This window comes from Triturus cristatus, chromosome 11 (genome assembly GCF_964204655.1).
Source record: "Triturus cristatus chromosome 11, aTriCri1.1, whole genome shotgun sequence".
NCBI classification, from domain to species: domain Eukaryota; kingdom Metazoa; phylum Chordata; class Amphibia; order Caudata; family Salamandridae; genus Triturus; species Triturus cristatus.
The window spans coordinates 241,446,477-241,468,124 of NC_140594.1; the positions used below are offsets into that span (position 1 = coordinate 241,446,477).

The 21,648-nt window shown below is 48.1% G+C and overlaps 1 protein-coding gene across 3 annotated transcripts in view; it reads right to left on the reverse strand.

Moving 5' to 3' along the window:
- HPS4 (HPS4 biogenesis of lysosomal organelles complex 3 subunit 2) overlaps nucleotides 1–21,648 on the reverse strand; it is a 431,024-nt gene that overhangs the window by 134,964 nt on the left and 274,412 nt on the right. For all 3 annotated transcript variants that reach the window (XM_085635656.1, XM_085635655.1, XM_085635658.1), the window contains exon 11: nucleotides 15,488–16,379. In XM_085635656.1, coding sequence (XP_085491782.1) covers nucleotides 15,488–16,379 — 892 coding nt within the window. The remainder of the gene's footprint in view (nucleotides 1–15,487; nucleotides 16,380–21,648) is intronic.

The following is a 21,648-nucleotide window of genomic DNA, read 5'->3' on the forward strand; positions in this document are numbered from 1 at the left end:
AAGTTCACCACTCCTTACTACCCTCAAGGAAATGGGTTGGTTGAAAGGTTCAACCGCACCCTGAAAGGTATGATTATGGGCCTAGCGGAGCCCATGAGACGGAAGTGGGACGTCTTGTTACCATGCCTGTTGTTTGCCTACAGGGAGGTGCCTCAGAAGTCCTTAGGGTTCAGCCCCTTTGAACTGCTGTATGGCCACCCTGTTAGAGGACCTCTCACACTGGTGAAGGAGGGGTGGGAGAAATCCCGTGGGAAAACCCCCCAGGATGTGTTCAGCTATGTGCTGGCCATCCGCAACCAAACGCAGCGCTTCAGGAAGCTCGCTCAGGAGAACCTAGAAGCCAGCCAGGAGGAGATGAAAAGATGGTACGACCAGAATACCACTCTGGTAGAATTTCATCCCGGGCAGAAAGTGTGGGTGATGGCGCCGGTGGAGCCTTGTGCGCTCCGTGACAAGTGGACCGGGCCATATGAGGTGGTAGAGCGCAAGAGTGAGGTGACCTACCCAATCAACATGAAGACTCCTAGGCAGCCCCTTAGAGTCTTGCATGTGAACCGCCTCAAACCCCACTTCGAGAGGTCTGAAGTGACGATGCTCATGGCTACAGACGACGGTGGGGAAGAGGATAGTGATCCTCTCCCTGACCTCCTGGCAACCAAGGAGCAAGACGGGTCAGTGGATGGTGTGGTCCTCTCGCCCACCCTGACCCCCGAGCAGCAGAGAGACTGTTGCCAGGTGTTGGGTCAGTTTGCCTCCCTGTTCTCCCTGACACCAGGTGTCACCAATTGGTGCGTCCATGATGTGGACACTGGAGATAGCCTGCCTGTGAAACAGAAGTTTTACAGAGTAGCTGACAAAGTCAGGGCCAGCATCAAGGAAGAAGTTTCCAAGATGTTGGCGTTAGGGGTAATTGAGCCCTCTAGCAGTCCCTGGGCTAGCCCAGTGGTCCTCGTTCCCAAGAAATCTGCTACACCCGGTGGCCTGTCAGAACTTCGGTTTTGCGTGGACTACCGCGGGCTCAATGCGGTCACCAAGACTGACGCGCACCCCATCCCCAGAGCTGATGAGCTCGTGGATCGGTTAGGAGCTGCCCGGTACCTCAGCACCTTCGATTTGACTTCGGGGTACTGGCAGATTGCCTTAACTGACGGGGCAAAGGAGAGGTCGGCATTTTCAACGCCAGAGGGGCACTTCCAGTTTCGAGTCATGCCCTTTGGATTGAAAAATGCCCCTGCCACCTTCCAGAGACTGGTCAACCGGGTACTGACCGGGCTGGAACAATTCAGCGCCGCGTACCTGGATGACATTGCTGTGTTCAGCTCCACTTGGGAGGAACACTTGCAACACCTCTGTGAAGTGTTGAGGGCGCTGCAGAAGGCAGGCCTCACTATCAAGGCCAGTAAGTGCCAGATAGGGCAGGGATCAGTGGTGTATTTGGGACACCAGGTGGGGAGCGGCCAGGTGGCGCCCCTACAGGCGAAGATCGATACCATTCTGGCTTGGGAACCCCCCAAGACGCAGACAGAGGTGAGAGCCTTCCTAGGACTCACCGGGTATTACAGACGGTTCATCAAGGGATACGGCACCATTGTTGCCCCCTTGACGGAACTAACCTCTATAAATCAGCCCAGGAAAGTGAATTGGACCGAGGCCTGTCAAACTGCTTTTGATGCCCTGAAAACTGCAATGTGCACAGCACCGGTGCTTAAGGCGCCTGACTTTTCGAGTGAGTTCGTAGTGCAGACGGACGCTTCAGAGCAAGGCGTGGGAGCAGTACTCTCACAGATGGACGACGAGGGCGGGGACCAACCCGTAGCTTTCATTAGTAGGAGGCTACTTCCCAGGGAACAGAGGTGGAGCGCTATTGAAAGGGAAGCATTTGCTGTGGTCTGGGCCCTGAAGAAGCTGAGGCCCTATCTGTTTGGGACTCACTTCCGTGTTCAGACCGACCACAGGCCCCTCAGATGGTTAATGCAGATGAGGGGTGAGAATCCAAAACTGTTGAGGTGGTCCATCTCCCTACAGGGAATGGACTTTACGGTGGAACACCGTCCCGGTACAGAGCACGCCAATGCTGATGGTCTGTCCAGGTTTTTCCGCCTTAGCGATGAGAACTCCCAAGAGGGTGGGTAGTTCTCCCCGCTTTCAGCTGGAGGGGACATGTGTTAGACCTGACATCCTTGGCGTGGGTTTTTCCCCTATCTTTTGCCTCTGCTACTTGGATTTTTGATGCTGTGCTGGATTTCGTTTTGCTGGTTTAGATGCTTTGGACACTCTGCCACTGCTAATCAGTGCCAGAGTGTAAGTGCTCCCTGTGTAAAATATCGTATTGATTGGATATACCTGATTGGCATATCTGTATCACCATGAAGTCCCTAGTAAAATGCACTGTGTGCCAGGGCTGGTGATGACAGATGCTACTCGTGGGTCTGCAGCGCTGATTGCGCCACCCACCTGTGTAGCCCTAAAACAGTGTCTCAGGCCTGCCGCCGCAGGCCTGCCTGCAGTCCCCGGGCTGCCATGTCCTCCTGGCCAGTGTCCACACTGACCGGGCCTAACCCTTCCCTTTTCATCAGACATCCCTATGGAAGGCCCAAGGTACCCCCCTGGGCAGGGTGCAGTGTATGTAGAAGGTAGAGCATGTACTAGTGCAAGTAACATGTTCTGGTAGGGAACACCGGCCATTTTGTGTGTTCACTACTGCAAGGTTATCTTGTTCCATAGGCTAACATGAGGGAGGCGGGTGCCAATGGCTATCCGCCTATCTTCTCATAAGAACAAGATAAGACATGAGTGTTTGATATCCCTGAGCTCAGCATTTAATAACACATCTTTTAGGAGAGGTTGTTTTTAATTCCTGAGTTGGAGAATAGTACTTTTTAGAGAGTAGCTGTTTTCTTGTCTGACCCTTCTGTGTGCCCGGGCGCGCTTGTGGATTGACTGTCTGGTTTGAGAGTGACAGGGGCTGGGGATCCCCCGGGAGGTTGGCTGAGTCAGCCCTCTGCTGAATGGCGACAATCGCAAGGAGAGTGGAGGGAGGAGATAGCACCTGGGATTGAATAGGGCTGTGCCTGCCTGCCACTCTGCTGGCTCCACCTCCTGCTGGGCGGCTGACGACCTTGCCCCTCGCTCTGAAAAGAATGTAGAAGCCAGGAAAACAAAGTGCTCCAGCAACACCCAGAACTGGATCAGACCGGGCTCAGGACCCACTTGCACAAAGACTTCAAAGACTTCTAGGGGTATAAGTACAAGACCCCTGACAACAGATTTTTAGATTCGACCATCGAGAGGAACCTCTGCTGAAAGACGGACCGCTGAAGAACTAAAGGAAGATTGCCGTGCTGTGTGCTCTAAAGGCTGACCGGTTCTGGCGTACAACTGAAGCTAAGGAGAAGAAGGGGTCCTGCTGTGTGCTGACCCTATCCACTTGACCAAACAAGACTTTGCTGTGTGCTGTGTCTTCAACTGAATCTCCAAGGGCCTGAGAAGAGCTGGCCTCCTGTTTCGCAACCCAGGGATAGAAAGGTTGCCAAAAACTCAAGACTCTGCTGTGTCCCACCTGCGCTGCTGTGTGCCGAAGGGACCGTGGACTGTTCTACCAAGCTTCTCAACATCTGCCTGTGAGGTGGGCTGGCTGCTCTCTGTCTTGCTGGAGAGTACCGCACCGAGCCGGGCCCGACACCGGTTGCCGCATCAAGAAGATCGACGTGCTCATCGGCACGTGCCTTGCCGCGACCCGGAGGCCTGAAGCAGATCGAGAGTCGTATTTCCCTGCTCTACGAAGCCGCGCTGTGAGTGGCTGACTCCGGTGACGTCGACATCGTCACTGGGGGCTCGTCGAGGGAGTTGTGGAATCCTTGCACCGAACAGCCAAAGGAGCGCTTGTACAACGAGCGCAGAGACACTGCCGGAGCAACGTAGCTGCCTAAAACATCGAGAGCCTACAAATTGATTCATTCTCAGTGAGTATCGAATCACTCAAGAGACTAGAGACTATCGTCTTACGATCCCGACCAACCAAGAAAGCGAATATTGTGTAAACCTGTGATGCTTGATTTCAACTGCGGAAACTAGATAAAGATATATTATTTTTGATATAACTCACCTGTGTGGTCTAAGTTTGTGGTGTGCGGAGGGGGGATCATTGTGGTGTCTACGTGCAAATACCTTACACATTGCCTTGGGGATAAGCCTGTCTGCTCGAGCCAAGCTACCTAGAGGGTGAGCAGGGGTTATCTACCGTGTGTGTCCCTGTACCCTGACTAGAAGCAAGGGTCCCTATTTGGTCTAAGGTGTATACCTCTGCCAACTAGAGACCCCCAGATCTAACAATAGTGCTTTCCTTGGAAGATGTAGGTATTTGCGATATGCTGCATGAATAGGTATATGAAAGTAGGCACCCTTTATGTCTAATGCAGACATGAAGTCGCCCCTTTGCAGCAATGGTATTGCTTCCTGAAGTGACACCGTGTGGAAGTGTTACGATATGATGGATGATTTAGGGGGATGAGGTCGAAAACGGATCAAAGTGAGCCGTCCTTCTTGGGAATGAGAAAGTATAGTGAATATACACCTGTTCCTTGATGCTGAACTTGGGTTGGCGATATGGTTCCTTCGAGTAAGAGAGCTGTTATCTCTTGTTTGAGCAGACCTTGGTGCTGTACAGAACGTTTGTGCTTCCAGGGTGGAATATTTGAAGGAGTTGTGATGAGCTCAAGACCATAACCATGTTGGATAATGACCAAAACCCATTGGTTTGTTGTAATTAGATTAGCGACATCAGTGTTCTTTTTCATTTTTTTCAAGGGCCATGTCCAACTGAGGGCCAAAAAGGTGCTCTTTCAAAAGGGAGATTAATGACGGCATGCTTAACCGGAGACACGAAGCCAAGCGTATCTACACAGGAGAATGTTGGCATTTATGCCTCTAGCTGCAGCGTGAGAGGAGTCTAATGCACATGTGATGGAATGATTTGTAGTTTGCTTCCCTTCATTGACTAATTCATACTCCCGCTTTTTATGTTCCTCTGGGAGATGCTGGAGGAGCCCCTCCATTTCATTCCAGTTGGACCTACCATAATGTGCCAGAAGGGCTTGGCTGTTGGCAATTTGCCAATGATTAGCAGACTGTGCTGAAACCAGTTTTCCTGATGTATCAACGAGTTTTGACTCCTTGAATGTGGGAGGTGTCCTTGCACTTGCTACTACTAATGAGTCGGGGTTAACTGTGCCCTAATGTATACTGGGTCAGATGGTGATGCCATGCATTTTTTGTCAACCCTTGGTGTGCTAATTCTTGCTCTTACTGGGTCTTTAAAGATGTAATCAGCAAGCTAGAGCACTCCTTTAAGAAATGGTAGTTATCGAGACCCTCATTGTGCAGTAGTGAGGGTCTCAAAGAGGAAGTCATCCTCGATAGGGTCTTTGTGTAAGAGTACCTGGAGGTATGCTGCAGCCCTGGCTATTAAGTCTTGATAAGCTGAAGCATCATCTGGTGGAGATGGGCGTGAGGGGAAGAGGTCTGGGTCTGTATCACCTTGTGATCTGTCATAGGCATCTCATGGGTCCCTTGGATGTGTCCTATGTGATCATTATCATCCCTGATGGGTGAAAGTGTGTGATTAGGTGAAATGTTGCCTTCCTCAGACTGATGTGGTGAAGCAGGTGGTGGAGAGGTAGGGACAGGAAGATGTAAAGGGCTAGTGCCCATGTCCTTTTTCTTCTTCTTGAGAGGCTGAATAGGAGTGTCAATAGCCTCTTCGAAAGACAATTTGCTGAAGGTCGGAGCATAATTTTCTGTGTTCCAGGATGAATCTGTAAGATTTCTTGCTTTGAATTGAGCCGATAGGCTTGGGTGGAGTTTTTAGGCCGAAGGTGTAGCATTAAGGTGCCTGTGCGGTCAGAGCCAAAGCACGGGTTACCTTGTTTTTCGGTACCGAGCCTATGGCCTGATGTGTTGGTTCCGAGGCGGATTTTTAGTGAAGGCCCCTACTGTAGGCTGATGTTTCGCCATCGAGATCGATGCACGGCATCTGAATAGGTGTGTTGGTGCATACCACGGATTTTGTAAAGTTGTGGCCCGTAAGCAGTTTTATCGATCGGAGCTGATTTTTGGGCTTTCGATCAGGGGAAGGTGTACTAAGGGTCCGACGCTTTTTGGAAAACTCCAGGCTGACTGGATTTTGTTACGTCTCCGACTCAGATCCAGAGTTGTGGATGGAGACGGACTCCTGCTTGACTGCTGAGGCTTCTTTTTCTTCCTCACCCAGCTGGTCGAAGATGTCGGGTTTGTCGTCTGAGTGTCTGTGCTGCATTTCTAGGCGCTGTGCATGTTGGTCTTGAAGGGCTCTCTTAGACCGGAACAAACTGCAGGCCTCGCAGGTGTCTTCCTGATGGTAGGGTGAGATGCATAAGTTACAGACTAAGTGTTGGTCGGGATGAGAGTATTTTAAATGGCACACCGGACAGAAGCGGAAAGGAGTGTGTTCCATCAGCAGCTAATTTTTTGGTTAGAGCTGTTCGATGTGAAAAATGGCCAGGCTCAGCATAGCCTGCAGGCTGTTGATGCATGTCGAAGGACCCGACACGCAGAATTGTTCTTTTGCTCTGAACGCAATAGTGACTATGCTATCAGGACAATACTGTTGAGTTAGGAGATCTACTGGCAAACCAAAGAGAGCCCAAAACTATCTTGAACCAGAGCGCAAGAGAGTACATCCAAACCTGTTGGCGGAAAGAAACAATCTACCAATGGAGCCGATGCCGATACACAGTATCACCAAAAGGAGGAGTCACACAGCCTTGTGACTTGATAAACGTCTTCAAACAAAAACATCTTGCAATTATTCAAGCCCAACGCTAGAAATTTCTGTAGGCAGTCTGTAATTTGCCTCTGGGGTTAAATAGGCCTACTTGAGTACTGATGAAGAGGCAACTGGTGAGGTGGAAAAAGTCTGTACTGCACTGACAAGGCACAAAGGAAGGCAGTGTTATCTTAACAATAACAAACATTTCAGCATTATCTACCTTCCTTGTAGATGCAGATGCAGGAGGAAGCAGACGTTGTCATAGAATATTGACCACATGTTGGTACTCACATGCACCCCACAAATCTGTTCTATAATTTCTATTTCGTTTTTCCACTCCACCCACTGTCTCTACTTTTCTATTTCCCCCTTCCCACATTACATTTCCAAACATGCTCCTTCGTCTATTCAGAATGACCAGAAGTTCACAGCTGAAATACAAGGTGATCTGCAGTTTGCAAGTCTGAATCCCAGATGTGCCAACTCAGCATTCCATCCTACTGAAAGTCAGTAAATTGACTAACAATTAAATGAGCATTTGTGACACCTTGATGGGACACTAGCAAGGTGAAATTAGAAGCAAAAACCTGGAACAAGGAACATTGATATATACAGGCTTCAACTTTGAAGACAGGGACACAAACGGGAACTTGGAGCTCTGGCACAGGTAACAAGCATTTACAATGCAACGGTCTCGGCATTGTTAAAGTTAGAGCTATTGGCATTGCTCATGACAGTATTTTTGTTTATGTTTTTGTTTTTAAAACATTTAAAGAAACGGCATTGTTATTTAAAATGTGAATAGCTTAATCACTCTCAAATTAGTATGGACACTCCCTTGAACTAAACATGTGCAGAAAGAGGCCATTTTGGAACTGCCCAAGACCCGAATGTGTATTTGTCCGAAGACATATGGTTTGGATTTGGTATCAAACATTTGAACCTTTTTATATTTTAGATGATTCCCTGAAATCTGAGGCACACTTCAGAGCGCAAAATTCAGTTATTTTGAAAAAAGATTGGTATAACAGATTCTAGACACTCAGATGAGCATGTCATATGGTTAATGATGCCTTCTGAAAAAATCTAAATTGTAATTTTTGAAAGAACAAAGCAATGCTCATCAACATCCTAACCACCCACCAGAGTAATTAAGTCACTAGATTGGCATCTTTTATGGACATCAAAGGTTAATGCTTTGTCCAGAGCTTTACCCAGCAGAGCTTCGCCCAAGGACATAAGAGCGCTTTACAATGAACACAGGCCACCTCACCCTTTGTTTTCGGTACAGGGAGATTTGCCTGGATTCATAGGATGCTCAGCCCATGACACGACTGGAATCCGTTCGCCCTGTTCCGTGGCTCGGAGCTGTGGCTCTTGCCCATGTCACCTACAGCGAAAGCTCGGCTCGTTTTGGCTCGAGGTTCCAATAGGACCTCCTGCTGAGCCAGGGCAAGCTATCAGGCTCGAGCCTGGCTGGAGCTTTCAGCGGCTCGTCCACTTCTACAACAAAGTGTCGGCACGTGACAGCGTCGAGAATCTCTGGGTCGTACTTTGCAAAAAAAACAAAGATGACACATTTTATTAGAATACGCCTTCAAACCCTAAGCTGTCCCGGCGTGCCCCGGAAGTATGCCGCAGAACACCGAGAGCGTTGTCGGGCAGCCCTCCCCCTTGCTGGTGGCTGCGCAAGAGAATACAATGCGTCAGGGATGCTGCTGTTATTATGCGGACCAGTGCCGACCTGTGTTTCTTTGTATATAGATTAGGCGGAAGTGAGAGATGCGATGCCTGAATTTGGAGCTGCGACCTTGTCTCCTGGGGTGAGGCATGTGAGAATCACCCACTCACACTGCAGGAAACGGGGTTCTGACACAAACAGTGAGGTGTCTCTACTGAAAGACGAGAGAGCTGGATCTGAGGCAGTCTTGCGTGACTGTGAAGGCTTGAAATGCCTCGCTGGGACAACATGGCATGCCAGTGCTTTGGAAAGGCCTCAAGAGCAGGAGGGAGTCAGTCCCCCCCATCCAGGCATTCCCGGCTGCCCCTGTGCTTTGGGGCGCTGCGGTGCTGTTCTAACATTAGCTCCCTGGCAGCACTACGGTTTCTTTCATGTGGGCCCGTGGCTCTCTGGAAGCCTCCCTTTGTGTCTGCTCTGCCCATTGACCCCCTTGGCTCTCCGTAGGCCCGGGGTGGGCCGCTTCATGTCACACCCCGTCTAGGCTGGATGCCGAGTCCAACTCCTCTGGCAGGCAGGACCAGGAATCCTTATCTCGAGGGCTCCAAAAAAAATTCGTTTCTTGGTACCATGTGAGGATAATTGTGTTCGTGCCTCTCCCTGAGCCCCCACCACCTCCAAACAAGGAATGAAGTGAGTGTTAAAGCGCGCGTACTCGAGCTCCGAAGAGTTCATTGCAAAGTCGGGGCTGCAGAGGATGTCTCGCCGCTCTCCCTCTCAAGGCCCCGGGGCACATCGTTTTCAGAGCACTTTGCTGAAGTAAAGCCGGCTCTTTAGAAGCTCGAGCCATCACACACAGTGCGCTCTTTTACTGTTTTCTTTCAAGAGGCACAAGAAGCGATGCCATTGGTAAAAAGAAGCACACCACTGCCTTACTCCGAGGCGAAGCAGAAATGCCTCGGAGAAACGCAGTGGCGTTTTCGGATTCGGGGGCGTGCTTTGCTTTACTCTCCTCTTGCCATTGGCTGGAGGAGATAATTAGAAAAGTAACGAAAAAACACGCCCCCGAATCCGAAAAGGACGGGGCCTGTTCGGAGTGACAAAGCCTCTTCTCCAATGGCTGGCCAGCATTCAAGAGGCCAGCCAATGGAGAAGAGGGGAGAAGAGGGGCGGGTTCAAGCCCCTCTTCTCCAAAACATTAAATCTCCGACTTCCAGTTCTGCCTTCGGCAGACCGACGGTCCTCGACCTAAAAATGGGCAGTTCTGGACAGTGACAGACAGAAGTTCCAAATGCCACATGTAATATAACTATGGCTCCATTACAACTATCTGAGCTTCAGAATATTTTTTTTACCAAAAAATGTTTGTGTGGCAAGTATTCTTTTGGTATTAATTTTAAAGATTAAGTCAAAAAGGAGGGGAAGTAAAGGTATGGGCTTTTATAATAAGGTCCAGCATACATGCCCGGAAGACTATAATAGAACACTGAGTATGAAGTTCCTATCAGAAAACAAAAATTGACATGTACTAACTGTATGGTTGAACCCAATGAAACATAGGAGAGTGATCTCCTTATTGGAAAAAGACCCTCACACACCTGACAAGTAGGTGTCTTGCTTCATCATCGGGTCTGCTCCTACTCGGGCCGGCGCTGCAATGCCCGATCAGGCACCCGTGATGGGGCCTACTTCACGGAGATCTTTATTCCAGAGCCGACAGGTGAAGTGCGAGTAAGGGTCCTAGTGTAGGTGAAAGTGAAGTGTTAAGTGATGTTAAAATACAGAAAAATAGTCCAATCAAAAATATTTTAATGAGTTTGGCTACTTCCCTAATTAAAATAAATACGTCGTGTATCGTCACCTAATGTTGTGCTTTGATACACTTAAAAAGAGGTCGACATGTTTCTTGCCTAGTTATCGAATTTGATGGCAATTCCTCAGGACCTACCTACACATTTTTTGGTGGTGGTCACCCAACACAACCAGTGGGAAGCGGCCACCTTTACAGCACCCTAAAAAATGTGGGGGTACCTTGGTGTCAACAAAGATTAACAAGTATTAACCTGAAATGAATAAAAACAGTTAGAACAGTCAAAATCAATATGGTACAGCATCATTTCACTGGAAGTAAATACTGCCGGTTCAATGGTTCGTGGTAGTGCATTGAAAACATGCATTTGGGCCCATGGGCAGTGACATGCTTGATGCAATAAAACAATAATCAATCAATTTGAGAACACATGGGTGATGGAAAACAAGGAAATGATGTGAAAATGAATTCTCAGGGAATCATAACACTTGAGAGCTATGAATTGCATGAGAGGTCTTGTGTTACAAAAACCGGTAAAAATATCATAAGAAAGTGTCTCACCCTCGTTCAGTCCGTGCCGGGCCATAATGGTACCGGTCGCCGCCGACACTGAGATCTAGTGTCCTGATATATAGAAGAAGCACGTTAATGTTACACAGGATGTTACACATAATCCGCAGAGATAGTGTTCCCAGGAATGAGTAAAAGGAGTGCCTAATGTAGAGACCTCTTAGTAATCAGTGGTATTAGAAGTATCACTGAACAGGAGGTCTAGCAACTATACAGGTAACGGAAGAACGGTAACGTGACTCCACACACTAAAAGTAAGGCTGGAAGCATAGTAGGAAGCAATACCGGCCGAATGACCAGATGCCCTTAGTAATGAGGTCTATATTGCCCAAACCAACAATGGCTTATAAGTAAGCAGTCTAGGTATCGTGGAGTCACACACGCTTATAGTGTAAGAGTTAGTGCGCCGAATAGGCAAGCGAGTATCGCGTGTCACTGCGTATAATCGTACTGTTATGTTTTTGAAAAAGAAACAATGCTAGTGAGATAAAGCGTCAAGGTTACTCACGGTTTTCAGGATGAATCAGAAAGTTAACCCTACCCCAGTGGATAGACCGGTCCAAGTAGTCTGGTGACCGGGAGGTTGCTGAGTGAGGTATAAAAGGAGGAAGGACGCCGGGTACGTGTTCCCTGTGCTTCCGGGTAGAATGGTTTGGCAACTAGAGCGCTGTGCAATAAGTCGCGCCATCTTGGAGAGGTCTGAAAGGACCCAAGCCGAGTGAAGCAATAGAAAAAGGACCATTTGTGGATTGGCGGTCCTGAAGGAGCGGGCGCTTTTCTAAACAGTAATTTGCATATAACAATGCCAGTTATAAAGGTGCCCCGCAATCGCATGTAAGTTGTATAACGCGAAGACCCACATAATTATTGGAGTTAGTGGCGTGAAAACGCTAATGGAATAAGGAAAAAATCAAGCACGATCAAAAGAGACCAGTGAAATCCTTATTAACCAGGTATTTGTTAAAAGGAGATAAGAGCTAAAGGCATAAAGCTAATAACAAACCTCCTGCATAAAATAACCGAGTCAATGCTGGTAAATTATATTAGGGGGATAATCACTCTGAGGACCACTCTGTTTTAAGAGGTCAACATACTCCAAGGAATATCCTCATTAAGTCCTGATCTATCAGATGACAATCTCAGGACCCAACGTTGTACGAGGCGTCCTTCGTCATGCCAGGGTGTGCTTCAAGAATGCACCATTCAAAGGAGTCAGGAGGATGTTGTCTTTCTTTAAAGTGGGTAGTCATTTTGGTATTGGTCTTAGCACATCTAAAGGTGCTTCTGTGTTCCATCATACGTAACTTCACTTGTCTTGTCGTCATCCCTATATAGATCAGGTTACAAGAACCTCTCATCAAATAGACACAATTGGCTGTGTTGCAGTTGGTATGTTTAGTCAGATGCCACACAAAACTGTTCGTGAGATTTAGTTGTTTAGTAACCTTGGTTTGGGGACAGACAGAACAAGAACCGCAAGGAAAGTGTCCCTTTTATGTTGTTTGTTCTTTTGAAAGCGAATCTGGGGTTAGAGAGGTTCAAAGTACCGGTATTAAGAATCCCCCAGTTCTTGCGAATGATGCTCCTCAAACGACTAGAATCTGGGGTGTAGGTGGTAACACAAGTGATGGTGGAGTCTGGTTCTCTCATCCTAACCTCCAACAAACCCTCTTGGTTGTTGTTCCGTGCCCTTTTATAGGCATCATTAATCACTTGCTTGGGGTATTGACGTTGGAGCAGATCTTGATTCTTAATACCGGTACTTTGAACCTCTCTAACCCCAGATTCGCTTTCAAAAGAACAAACAACATAAAAGATATGTTGATACATACTAGACCTAAGCAACGTCGTGACACAACACAGAACACCCTTTGGAACTTGCCACCAGTCCAGGGACACTTTCCTTGCGGTTCTTGTTCTGTCTGTCCCCAAACCAAGGTTACTAAACAACTAAATCTCACGAACAGTTTTGTGTGGCATCTGACTAAACATACCAACTGCAACACAGCCAATTGTGTCTATTTGATGAGATGTTCTTGTAACCTGATCTATATAGGGATGACGACAAGACAAGTGAAGTTACGTATGATGGAACACAGAAGCACCTTTAGATGTGCTAAGACCAATACCAAAATGACTACCCACTTTAAAGAAAGACAACATCCTCCTGACTCCTTTGAATGGTGCATTCTTGAAGCACACCCTGGCATGACGAAGGATGCCTTGTTCCGTCTGGAACAACGTTGGGTCCTGAGATTGTCATCTGATAGATCAGGACTTAATGAGGATATTCCTTGGAGTATGTTGACCTCTTAAAACAGAGTGGTTATCCCCCCAATATAATTTACCAGCATTGACTCGGTTATTTTATGCAGGAGGTTTGTTATTAGCTTTATGCCTTTAGCTCTTATCTCCTTTTAACAAATACCTGGTTAATAAGGATTTCACTGGTCTCTTTTGATCGTGCTTGATTTTTTCCTTATTCCATTAGCGTTTTCACGCAACTAACTCCAATAATTATGTGGGTCTTCGCTTTATACAACTTACATGCGATTGCGGGGGCACCTTTATAACTGGCATTGTTATATTCAAATTACTGTTTAGAAAAGCGCCCGCTCCTTCAGGACCGCCTATCCACTAATGGTCCTTTTTCTATTGCTTCACTCGGCTTGGGTCCTTTCAGACCTCTCCAAGATGGCGCGACTTATTGCACAGCGCTATAGTTGCCAAACCATTCTACCCGGAAGCACAGGGAACACGTACCCGGCGTCCTTCCTCCTTTTATACCTCACTCAGCAACCTCCCGGTCACCAGACTACTTGGACCGGTCGATCCGCTGGGGTAGGGTTAACTTTCTGATTCATCCTGAAAACCGTGAGTAACCTTGACGCTTTATCTCACTAGCATTGTTTCTTTTTCAAAAACATAACAGTACGATTATACGCAGTGACACGCGATACTCGCTTGCCTATTCGGCGCACTAACCCTTACACTATAAGCGTGTGTGACTCCACGATACCTAGACTGCTTACTTATAAGCCATTGTTGGTTTGGGCAATATAGACCTCATTACTAAGGGTATCTGGTCATTCGGTCGGTATTGCTTCCTACTATGCTTCCAGCCTTACTTTTAGTGTGTGGAGTCACGTTACCGTTCCTCCGTTACCTGTATAGTTGCTAGACCTCCTGTTCAGTGATACTTCTAATACGACTGATCACTAAGAGATCTCTACATTAGGCACTCCTTTTACTCATTCCTGGGAACACTATCTCTGCGGATTATGTGTAACATCCTGTGTAACATTAACGTGCTTCTACTTTATATCAGGACACTAGATCTCAGTGTCGGCGGCGACCGGTACCATTATGGCCCGGCACGGACTGAACGAGGGTGAGACACTTTCTTATGATATTTTTACCGGTTTTTGTAACACAAGACCTCTCATGCAATTCATAGCTCTCAAGTGTTATGATTCCCTGAGAATTCATTTTCACATCATTTCCTTGTTTTCCATCACCCATGTGTTCTCAAATTGATTGATTATTGTTTTATTGCATCAAGCATGTCACTGCCCATGGGCCCAAATGCATGTTTTCAATGCACTACCACGAACCATTGAACCGGCAGTATTGACTTCTAGTGAAATGATGCTGTACCATATTGATTTTGACTGTTCTAACTGTTTTTATTCATTTCAGGTTAATACTTGTTAATCTTTGTTGACACCAAGGTACCCCCACATTTTTTAGGGTGCTGCAAAGGTGGCCGCTTCTCACTGGTTGTGTTGGGTGACCACCACCAAAAAATGTGTAGGTAGTACAACACAAGGTCCTGAGGAATTGCCATCAAATTCGATAACTAGGCAAGAAACATGTCGACCTCTTTTTAAGCGTATCAAAGCACAACATTAGGTGACGATACGAGACGTATTTATTTTAATTAGGGGAAGTAGCTAAACTCATTAAAATATTTTTGATTGGACTATTTTTCTGTATTTTAACATCACTTAACACTTCACTTTCACCTACACTAGGACCCTTACTCGCACTTCACCTGTCGGCTCTGGAATAAAGATCTCCGTGAAGTAGGCCCCATCACGGGTGCCTGATCGGGCATTGCAGCGCCGGCCCGAGTAGGAGCAGACCCGATGATGAAGCAAGACACCTACTTGTCAGGTGTGTGAGGGTCTTTTTCCAATAAGGAGATCACTCTCCTATGTTTCATTGGGTTCAACCATACAGTTAGTACATGTCAATTTTTGTTTTCTGATAGGAACTTCATACTCAGTGTTCTATTAATTTTAAAGATAGCTAGTTATTTTTTCCTTCGGAGTCCAAAGAAATGCTTTGAGTAAACCAGACAGGTTAAGGTATTTTGTAGACATAATGATTTTTAGAAGTGCATGCTTTAGGAGGCTGTAAGGAAGCATGCATAGGTCTAGATTTAGATTTTACACTGTCTTTCTAAGCCTGTGAATAATGCATCAGCCAGACCGTGTTAGAGTTAGAATTACACAATCCCTTTGATGGATTAAAGTTCCCTGTTCTCAAACACATTGTGCAATTACAGAAGAATCCATTCAACAGCATCAACATTATTAGATTAATTACTGGGGTTACTCACCACATCTTGGATGGAATATTCATCAAACTTAAACTGATATTCAGTCAGTAAAGATAAAACTAATCCATTAACTGAGTGAGTGTACAAGTTCATTTCAACTACATTAGCATTGCGAAATGTCTGTGAAGAATTCAACCCAGAAGTCGACTGCGTACTTTTTGTGACTTTTTTGGATCCACTGCTGGTAGCAGCTGCTGAGGAGTATACAGCTTCATCCGCAAAGCTGAAGAACCTCTCCTTCCTCTGATCGGAGTCATGAGCGATTTCTGAGTCTTCATGTACATCACCTTTATTACTTTGTAGCCTGGGCTTTGCCTGTGACTGGACTTCCGAAATGTCCATTTTCTCACCAAATTGGTCATGAAAATCATTTCCATTTGACAAACCTTGATTTGGCAGTTTCACTAATGTACTGTTGGTTAAAAAATCTTCATCAGAATTGCTATTTCCGCTTAAACTAGTTTGATCAACCTCACTTGTCGAGTCACAGGTCATAAAACTGCCACTAGATATTGGCTTGCTTATAACCTCAGAATGTTCTGAACAATCCAACTCACTGTTGTTAAAGTCATTTGGAAATTCTACTGTGTGCAGCATTTCTTGCACAGAGTGACCGTTCTTTTTATCATCAGGGCACCTCAATCTTTCTGACTCTTCATCAATTACCATGGAGTCCAGATTGGTAACACATGCAACAGTATGTACAGAAGGATCAGCAGCTGGCAGTTCTTTGGACAGTAAAGAGGGGGCTTTTTGGCTTGCAGAATCAACTGGAAGACTGGTTCGTTCAACCTTTTCAGCTTCTGATGTCTGGCTTGATAGTTGATCATCAAGGTCGGAAAGTGTTCTAGAAAGTTGTGACAGCTTTCTTTCTTTGGAAGAGGGAGACAATCTATTAAGAAAACAAACATGTTGTCAGGTATGAACTGATGACACATTGTATAATGAAACCAGCAGAGCAGTACTTAAATTGCAGGGCCTTTAGGCAAAACGCAATTTGTAATATTAACAGCTACCTCCCCAAAGAGAAGACATTATTATAAAATACTGATTATATGTTCCATTTAAACATGAGAACTCCTGATCAATAATGCTACTTAGCTATTCGAATCACTTTGCACTTATACATTCACATTCTCTGATTTGTGCCCACTCTGGTCCTTGGTGATGGTGACCTGCTTATGTTGTGTGGGTAGGGCGATACCAGGTTGCACAGGCCTCGCGGGCCCTGGTGTGTGCACCGAGCAGTGGGGATCTGCCTGTGTCATCATTATTGCACTTGCCGTTTATTATACTTACCACTCAAATACTTGCCTAAAGGGAGGCAGCAGAAGCTCTAGACGGAGTCGCTGATGTAGTGTTGGTGGCGGCCATGCTTACTGTTTGAAGGGTGTGTGTGTCAGTGTTAGTTAGTGGAATGAGCAATGCCTGCAGTTTGAGTGGGGTTGGCGTGTTAAGAGCGTTGTGCTGACATCTGTCGGGTTGCTGTCTGCGGCTCGGGGGCTGTTTGCTGGTTAAATTACATTTGCGTAATAAGGGACTCTGTTAAGTGAATGCGTGCAGCTTGAGTGCCTTTAGTGCATCGTAATCTCTGCCTGTTGAAACTTCTCCATGTCAAGCGGCATGAGCAGTGCCTGCGAGTTGAGAGACATTTGCATGGTCAGGGTTCTCACGCGTAGTCTGCTGGTTGAGTGACAGTGGCACACAGGATACTGCCGGATCTCAGCATCATCGGCCACGGAAGGGTTTTGTGTGATGTGGCACCTGCAAGTTAAGACCTTGCGTTCTCTGCAGAGGGTGTGAACGGCATTTGCATGTTGATGACTCACAGTGTCTCTCATTAATTGATGGAATAGAGGTCTGCTTGTTGAATTATGCTGATGCACCACACACATATACTTGCTAGTGCATCTCCCTGCCAGTTCATGTACACAACTCTAGAGCTGGCTTGTGTGTTTAGTGGCGTTTGCTTGTTAGACCATCTCCTAGTCAATGTCTGCTATTTTAGTGACATTTGCTCTTCCAAACCTTGCCTTTTGAGGCATTTCAGAGTTAAGCCAATGCCGGTAGTTTAAGTGACATTGGCGCTTAAAAATGTTTGCACATCATCTGCGTGCTTTATCGCAACCGATCCACATCTCCATGGTCTAAGGTGTCTTTCAGGTCTCCGTGGCCAGGGATACCTCGGACATCTTCATGGTCAGGGGTGTCTCCCTGTGCTATTGTTCTCGTTTTAACCTATGCTCCAGAATGTACCACAAAGGAGAATATATCATAAAAATACTCTTGGACACTTTAAACATGACTATTTCAAAGTGAAATACTCTGCTAAAACGGTTTCCATTGATTTAGGGCTGAAAAGGAATGATTCAGAGTAAAATAGAGTGCCGCAATAATACCGCTAAATTTCTATTTTTATGGGGGGCGTGGCTTGGTGCGTCAAGATGGAGGTCGCACTCTAAGAGTTTTGGATGACAGTATACTGTTTGCAAACACTACTGTCACCGACATACAGCACACCACCCTTCCAATGCCACATCTTTCCACCCTAGCTGCGACGCGTCCCTTTCCCTGGAAACTGAGCGCCCTTGGTCCTCTGCGCCCCTACATCATCTACTACCCAGATGCCCACTCACTGTAGATCTCTTCATGTCCTGTTGTGGAATGTGAATGGCTTGTTGGACCACATCAAACGTGCGTCGGTCCTCAAATGCGCCTAACGTCATGCACCGGAAGTGCTCCTCCTTCAGGAGACTCATCTCCTGGGAACCCGCTGCCCCTTCCTTGCACGATACGGGTGTGGCACTCCGGCTTTATGCGGGGCTCCCGCGGGGTGGCTATACTGATCGGGAGAGGTGTCCCCTTCACCCCTATTCATGTGACGACGGAAGCGCAGGGTCGCTACGTTGCCATATCCGGTAAGCTTGAGGGTAGTGTCCTGAACCGGTTATCAACATACATCCCCCTGCCACACTTCCCCCCCACTCTCCCCTACCTTACAGAGGTAATCTCCGCCCTATCCCACGGCTAGACCATAGCTGGAGGTAACTTCAACGCAGTCATGCAGCCATCACTCGACACAACGGGCGATCCTTCTTCTTCGCGTCTCACCGGTTCCAAGCGACTATCCGATTGGTCGGCTGCCCTTGGTCTCTGTGATGCTTGGAGGGTTTGGAACCCCCGGGCGAAACAGTACACTCACACCTCAGTGGCCCACCATACCCACTCCCGAATCGATTTGGTCCTCCCGCCTGCCACTAATTGCCAACAGGTCTCTAACATCTCTGTTCTCCCCAGCGGTATCTCAAACCACTCTGCCGTCTCCCTCCACTTGGGAGGCACCACTGGAGGGGTGCGAGCAGTCTGGCGAATGAACGCATGGTTTTTGCAGGACACGGACATTAAGGAAGGATGCGCTTGAAGTAGTTGTGGCACTACTTTCTTGCCAACCAAGGTTCGGTCCCTTCCTTGGGCACACTATGGGAGGCCGGTAAGGCTACCTTACGTGGAATAGCCAGAGGTCTTGTACACGCGAAACAGGCGGCACAGACTGAGCACCAGACCCAGCTTGAGACACGGGCCCTGCGGCTGAAGTGACGCTCGCAGGCACGGATGACGCTCACCTCACCAGGCAGCTGGCGATGATCCGGGACGAGATCCGTCAGATCTCCCTGGAGTCGGCCAAGATGCTATGGCGTTCCTCGGTGGCCCGTGTATACGGATGGGGCGACAAGAATGGGCAATTGCTTCATAACTTGTTATCCTAATCTAAGGCTAATAGAATTATCCCTGAAATGCAAGACGCTGATAGGAACCACCACTACACTTCCCGGGCCATTGCTCAGGCTTTTGCGGGCTACTACGCACAGCTCTATTCTGCCCAGCCCACAGGGGCCTCTTTGGCTGGGTTGTTGGACCGAGCAGGGGTCCAGAAGCCCCGCCTCGCTCAGGCCGAATCGGCAGACCTGGATCTCCCCCTTACCCAATCCATGGGCCTATTTCCTTACTGCACTCTGGGAAGGCGCCAGGGCCGAATGGCTTCCCACAAGAGTACTATGCGACGTACCGAGACTTACTGGTGCCCTACCTGGTCGATCTCTTCCAGCACATGGTCGAGAGAGGCACCTTCCCCTCTGAGACCGAAGTAGCCACTATAGTGGTCATCCCCAAGACCCAGCCGCCCTCTTCTTCCTGTGTGGACTTTCGTCCGAATTCTTTAATTAACACCGAAATGAAAATCTTTGCCCCACAGCCCTGGTCCAACGTCTCCGTCCATTGCTACACAAATTGATTCATCCAGACAAATGTGGCTTCATGCCGGCGCACGGTACTCGGCATTGTATACAGCGTCTTCACCTTGCCTTGGCCCACCACCACTTCTTCACCCCATACCTGTCCTTGTTGCTTATTGATTTCGAGAAGGCCTTTGACACAGTGGATTGGGGCTACTTGGAGGATGTTCTCACCATGATGGGTTTTGGCCCCCATTTCAGATGCCTTATCCATGTCCTGTACTCCGACCCCAAAGCCCGAGTTTTGACCAACGGTGTCCTCCCGGAGGCGTTTCCAATCCCGAGAGGCACGCGTCAGGGATGTCCTCTATCGCTGCTTCTATTAGCGCGGGCAATGGAGCCCCTGGCCTGCCTCATAAGTAATGATCCCCAAATCCGAGGATGGTCTTGGGACCCCCACCAGGTGGATAAGATCGCCCTGTATGCGGACGACGTCCTCCTTTTCTTGGCTGATCCCGAAAGTTCCAGCTCGCGTTGCATGGAAGTGCTTCAGGCCTTTGAGAATGCCGCCGGCCTGCGACTCAACCCGAAGAAGTCCACTTTGGTCCCCCCTCCATCCCTCAAGGGCTTGCTTTGACTGGCAGTCTAGCATCCCTTTACAGAGGCAATCGTTCAAATATCTTGGGATCTGGGTGGCTCTGCTCCCGGAGTTGGAATGGACCCTTAACTTTACACCCCTGATCACGAAAGCCAAACAAGACCTCAAACGATGGCAATCTCTCCACCTCAACCCCCTTGGAAGAGGGGCGCTCTTTAAAATGATTCTCCTCCCCCGTTTCCCATACATTTTGCAAATCGTCACCTATCACCATCCGGGTAGTTGGTTCTTTGATGGGGTACTTACCAGGTTCTTGTAGGGAGGAGGGAGACCACGCCTAGCCTTAGCCCGCTGCCGGATCCCTCCCTTCGATGGAGGCATGGGTATGACAAATCTCAATCTCTATTACTTGGCCACCAGGCTTATTGTTGTCCATAATTGGTTCACCGGCGGCTGGTCTGACCCGGCCTACCGGACCAAGCTCCACACTATGGTCTCCCTGCAAATCCAAGCCTACTTATATGGGGCTCCCATTTCACAAACTATTCCACCTAACATTAGAGCGGTCCTGGTGGCCTGGCGCTCCGCCCTGCATTACACGAGATGGGATAAGAAACTTACCCAACACACACCTCTGTAGCACGGCATGTGGTTGCGGGGAAACAGCGTCCCTTGAGGGCTTTCGGCAGAGGGACCAGGTTGGGATCTTGTTACTTGGGGACGTTTGGGTGGGTGATCACGTTAGGGCTTTCCCCGACCTGCAACATCGTCACTCTCTTCACACCGCCCAATTTTACAGGTATCTACAACTCCGCCACGCTCTCATTGCGCATATTCCACCAGGCACTTCGCTTCCTGAGTTCAGCCTGCTAGATGCTCAGGTTATGATGGGGAACTTGGGCAGAGGGGGGGTGTCCCGGATATACCGTTCCCTTGTGAACAATGGCCCTGCCACCTTAGATTCGTTACGGGACCAATGGGAGGCTTGGGTGGGTCCCCTGGAGGGGGCGCACTGGCGCGACACCCTTATGGCCCCTAAAATCTTGACGACTTCCTCGTCTCATCCAACTTTATTACCTTCACATGGCTTATCTCACTCCTGCGTGCTTATATAGAGCAGGGCTTCGCTCCTCCCCAGAATGCACATGATGCAGACAAGCCCTGGCCGACTTCTACCACATGGTATGGTTATGCCCAGCCCTTGCTCCATTTTGGTCGGGCGTGGAGTTGGAGCTTACACAGACTCTGGGGTGGCGGGTCCCTCACGATCCCATATGCCTTCTTCTGGGAGTTTTCGATGACCTGGACGGCTCCAGAGACGCCAAATGATT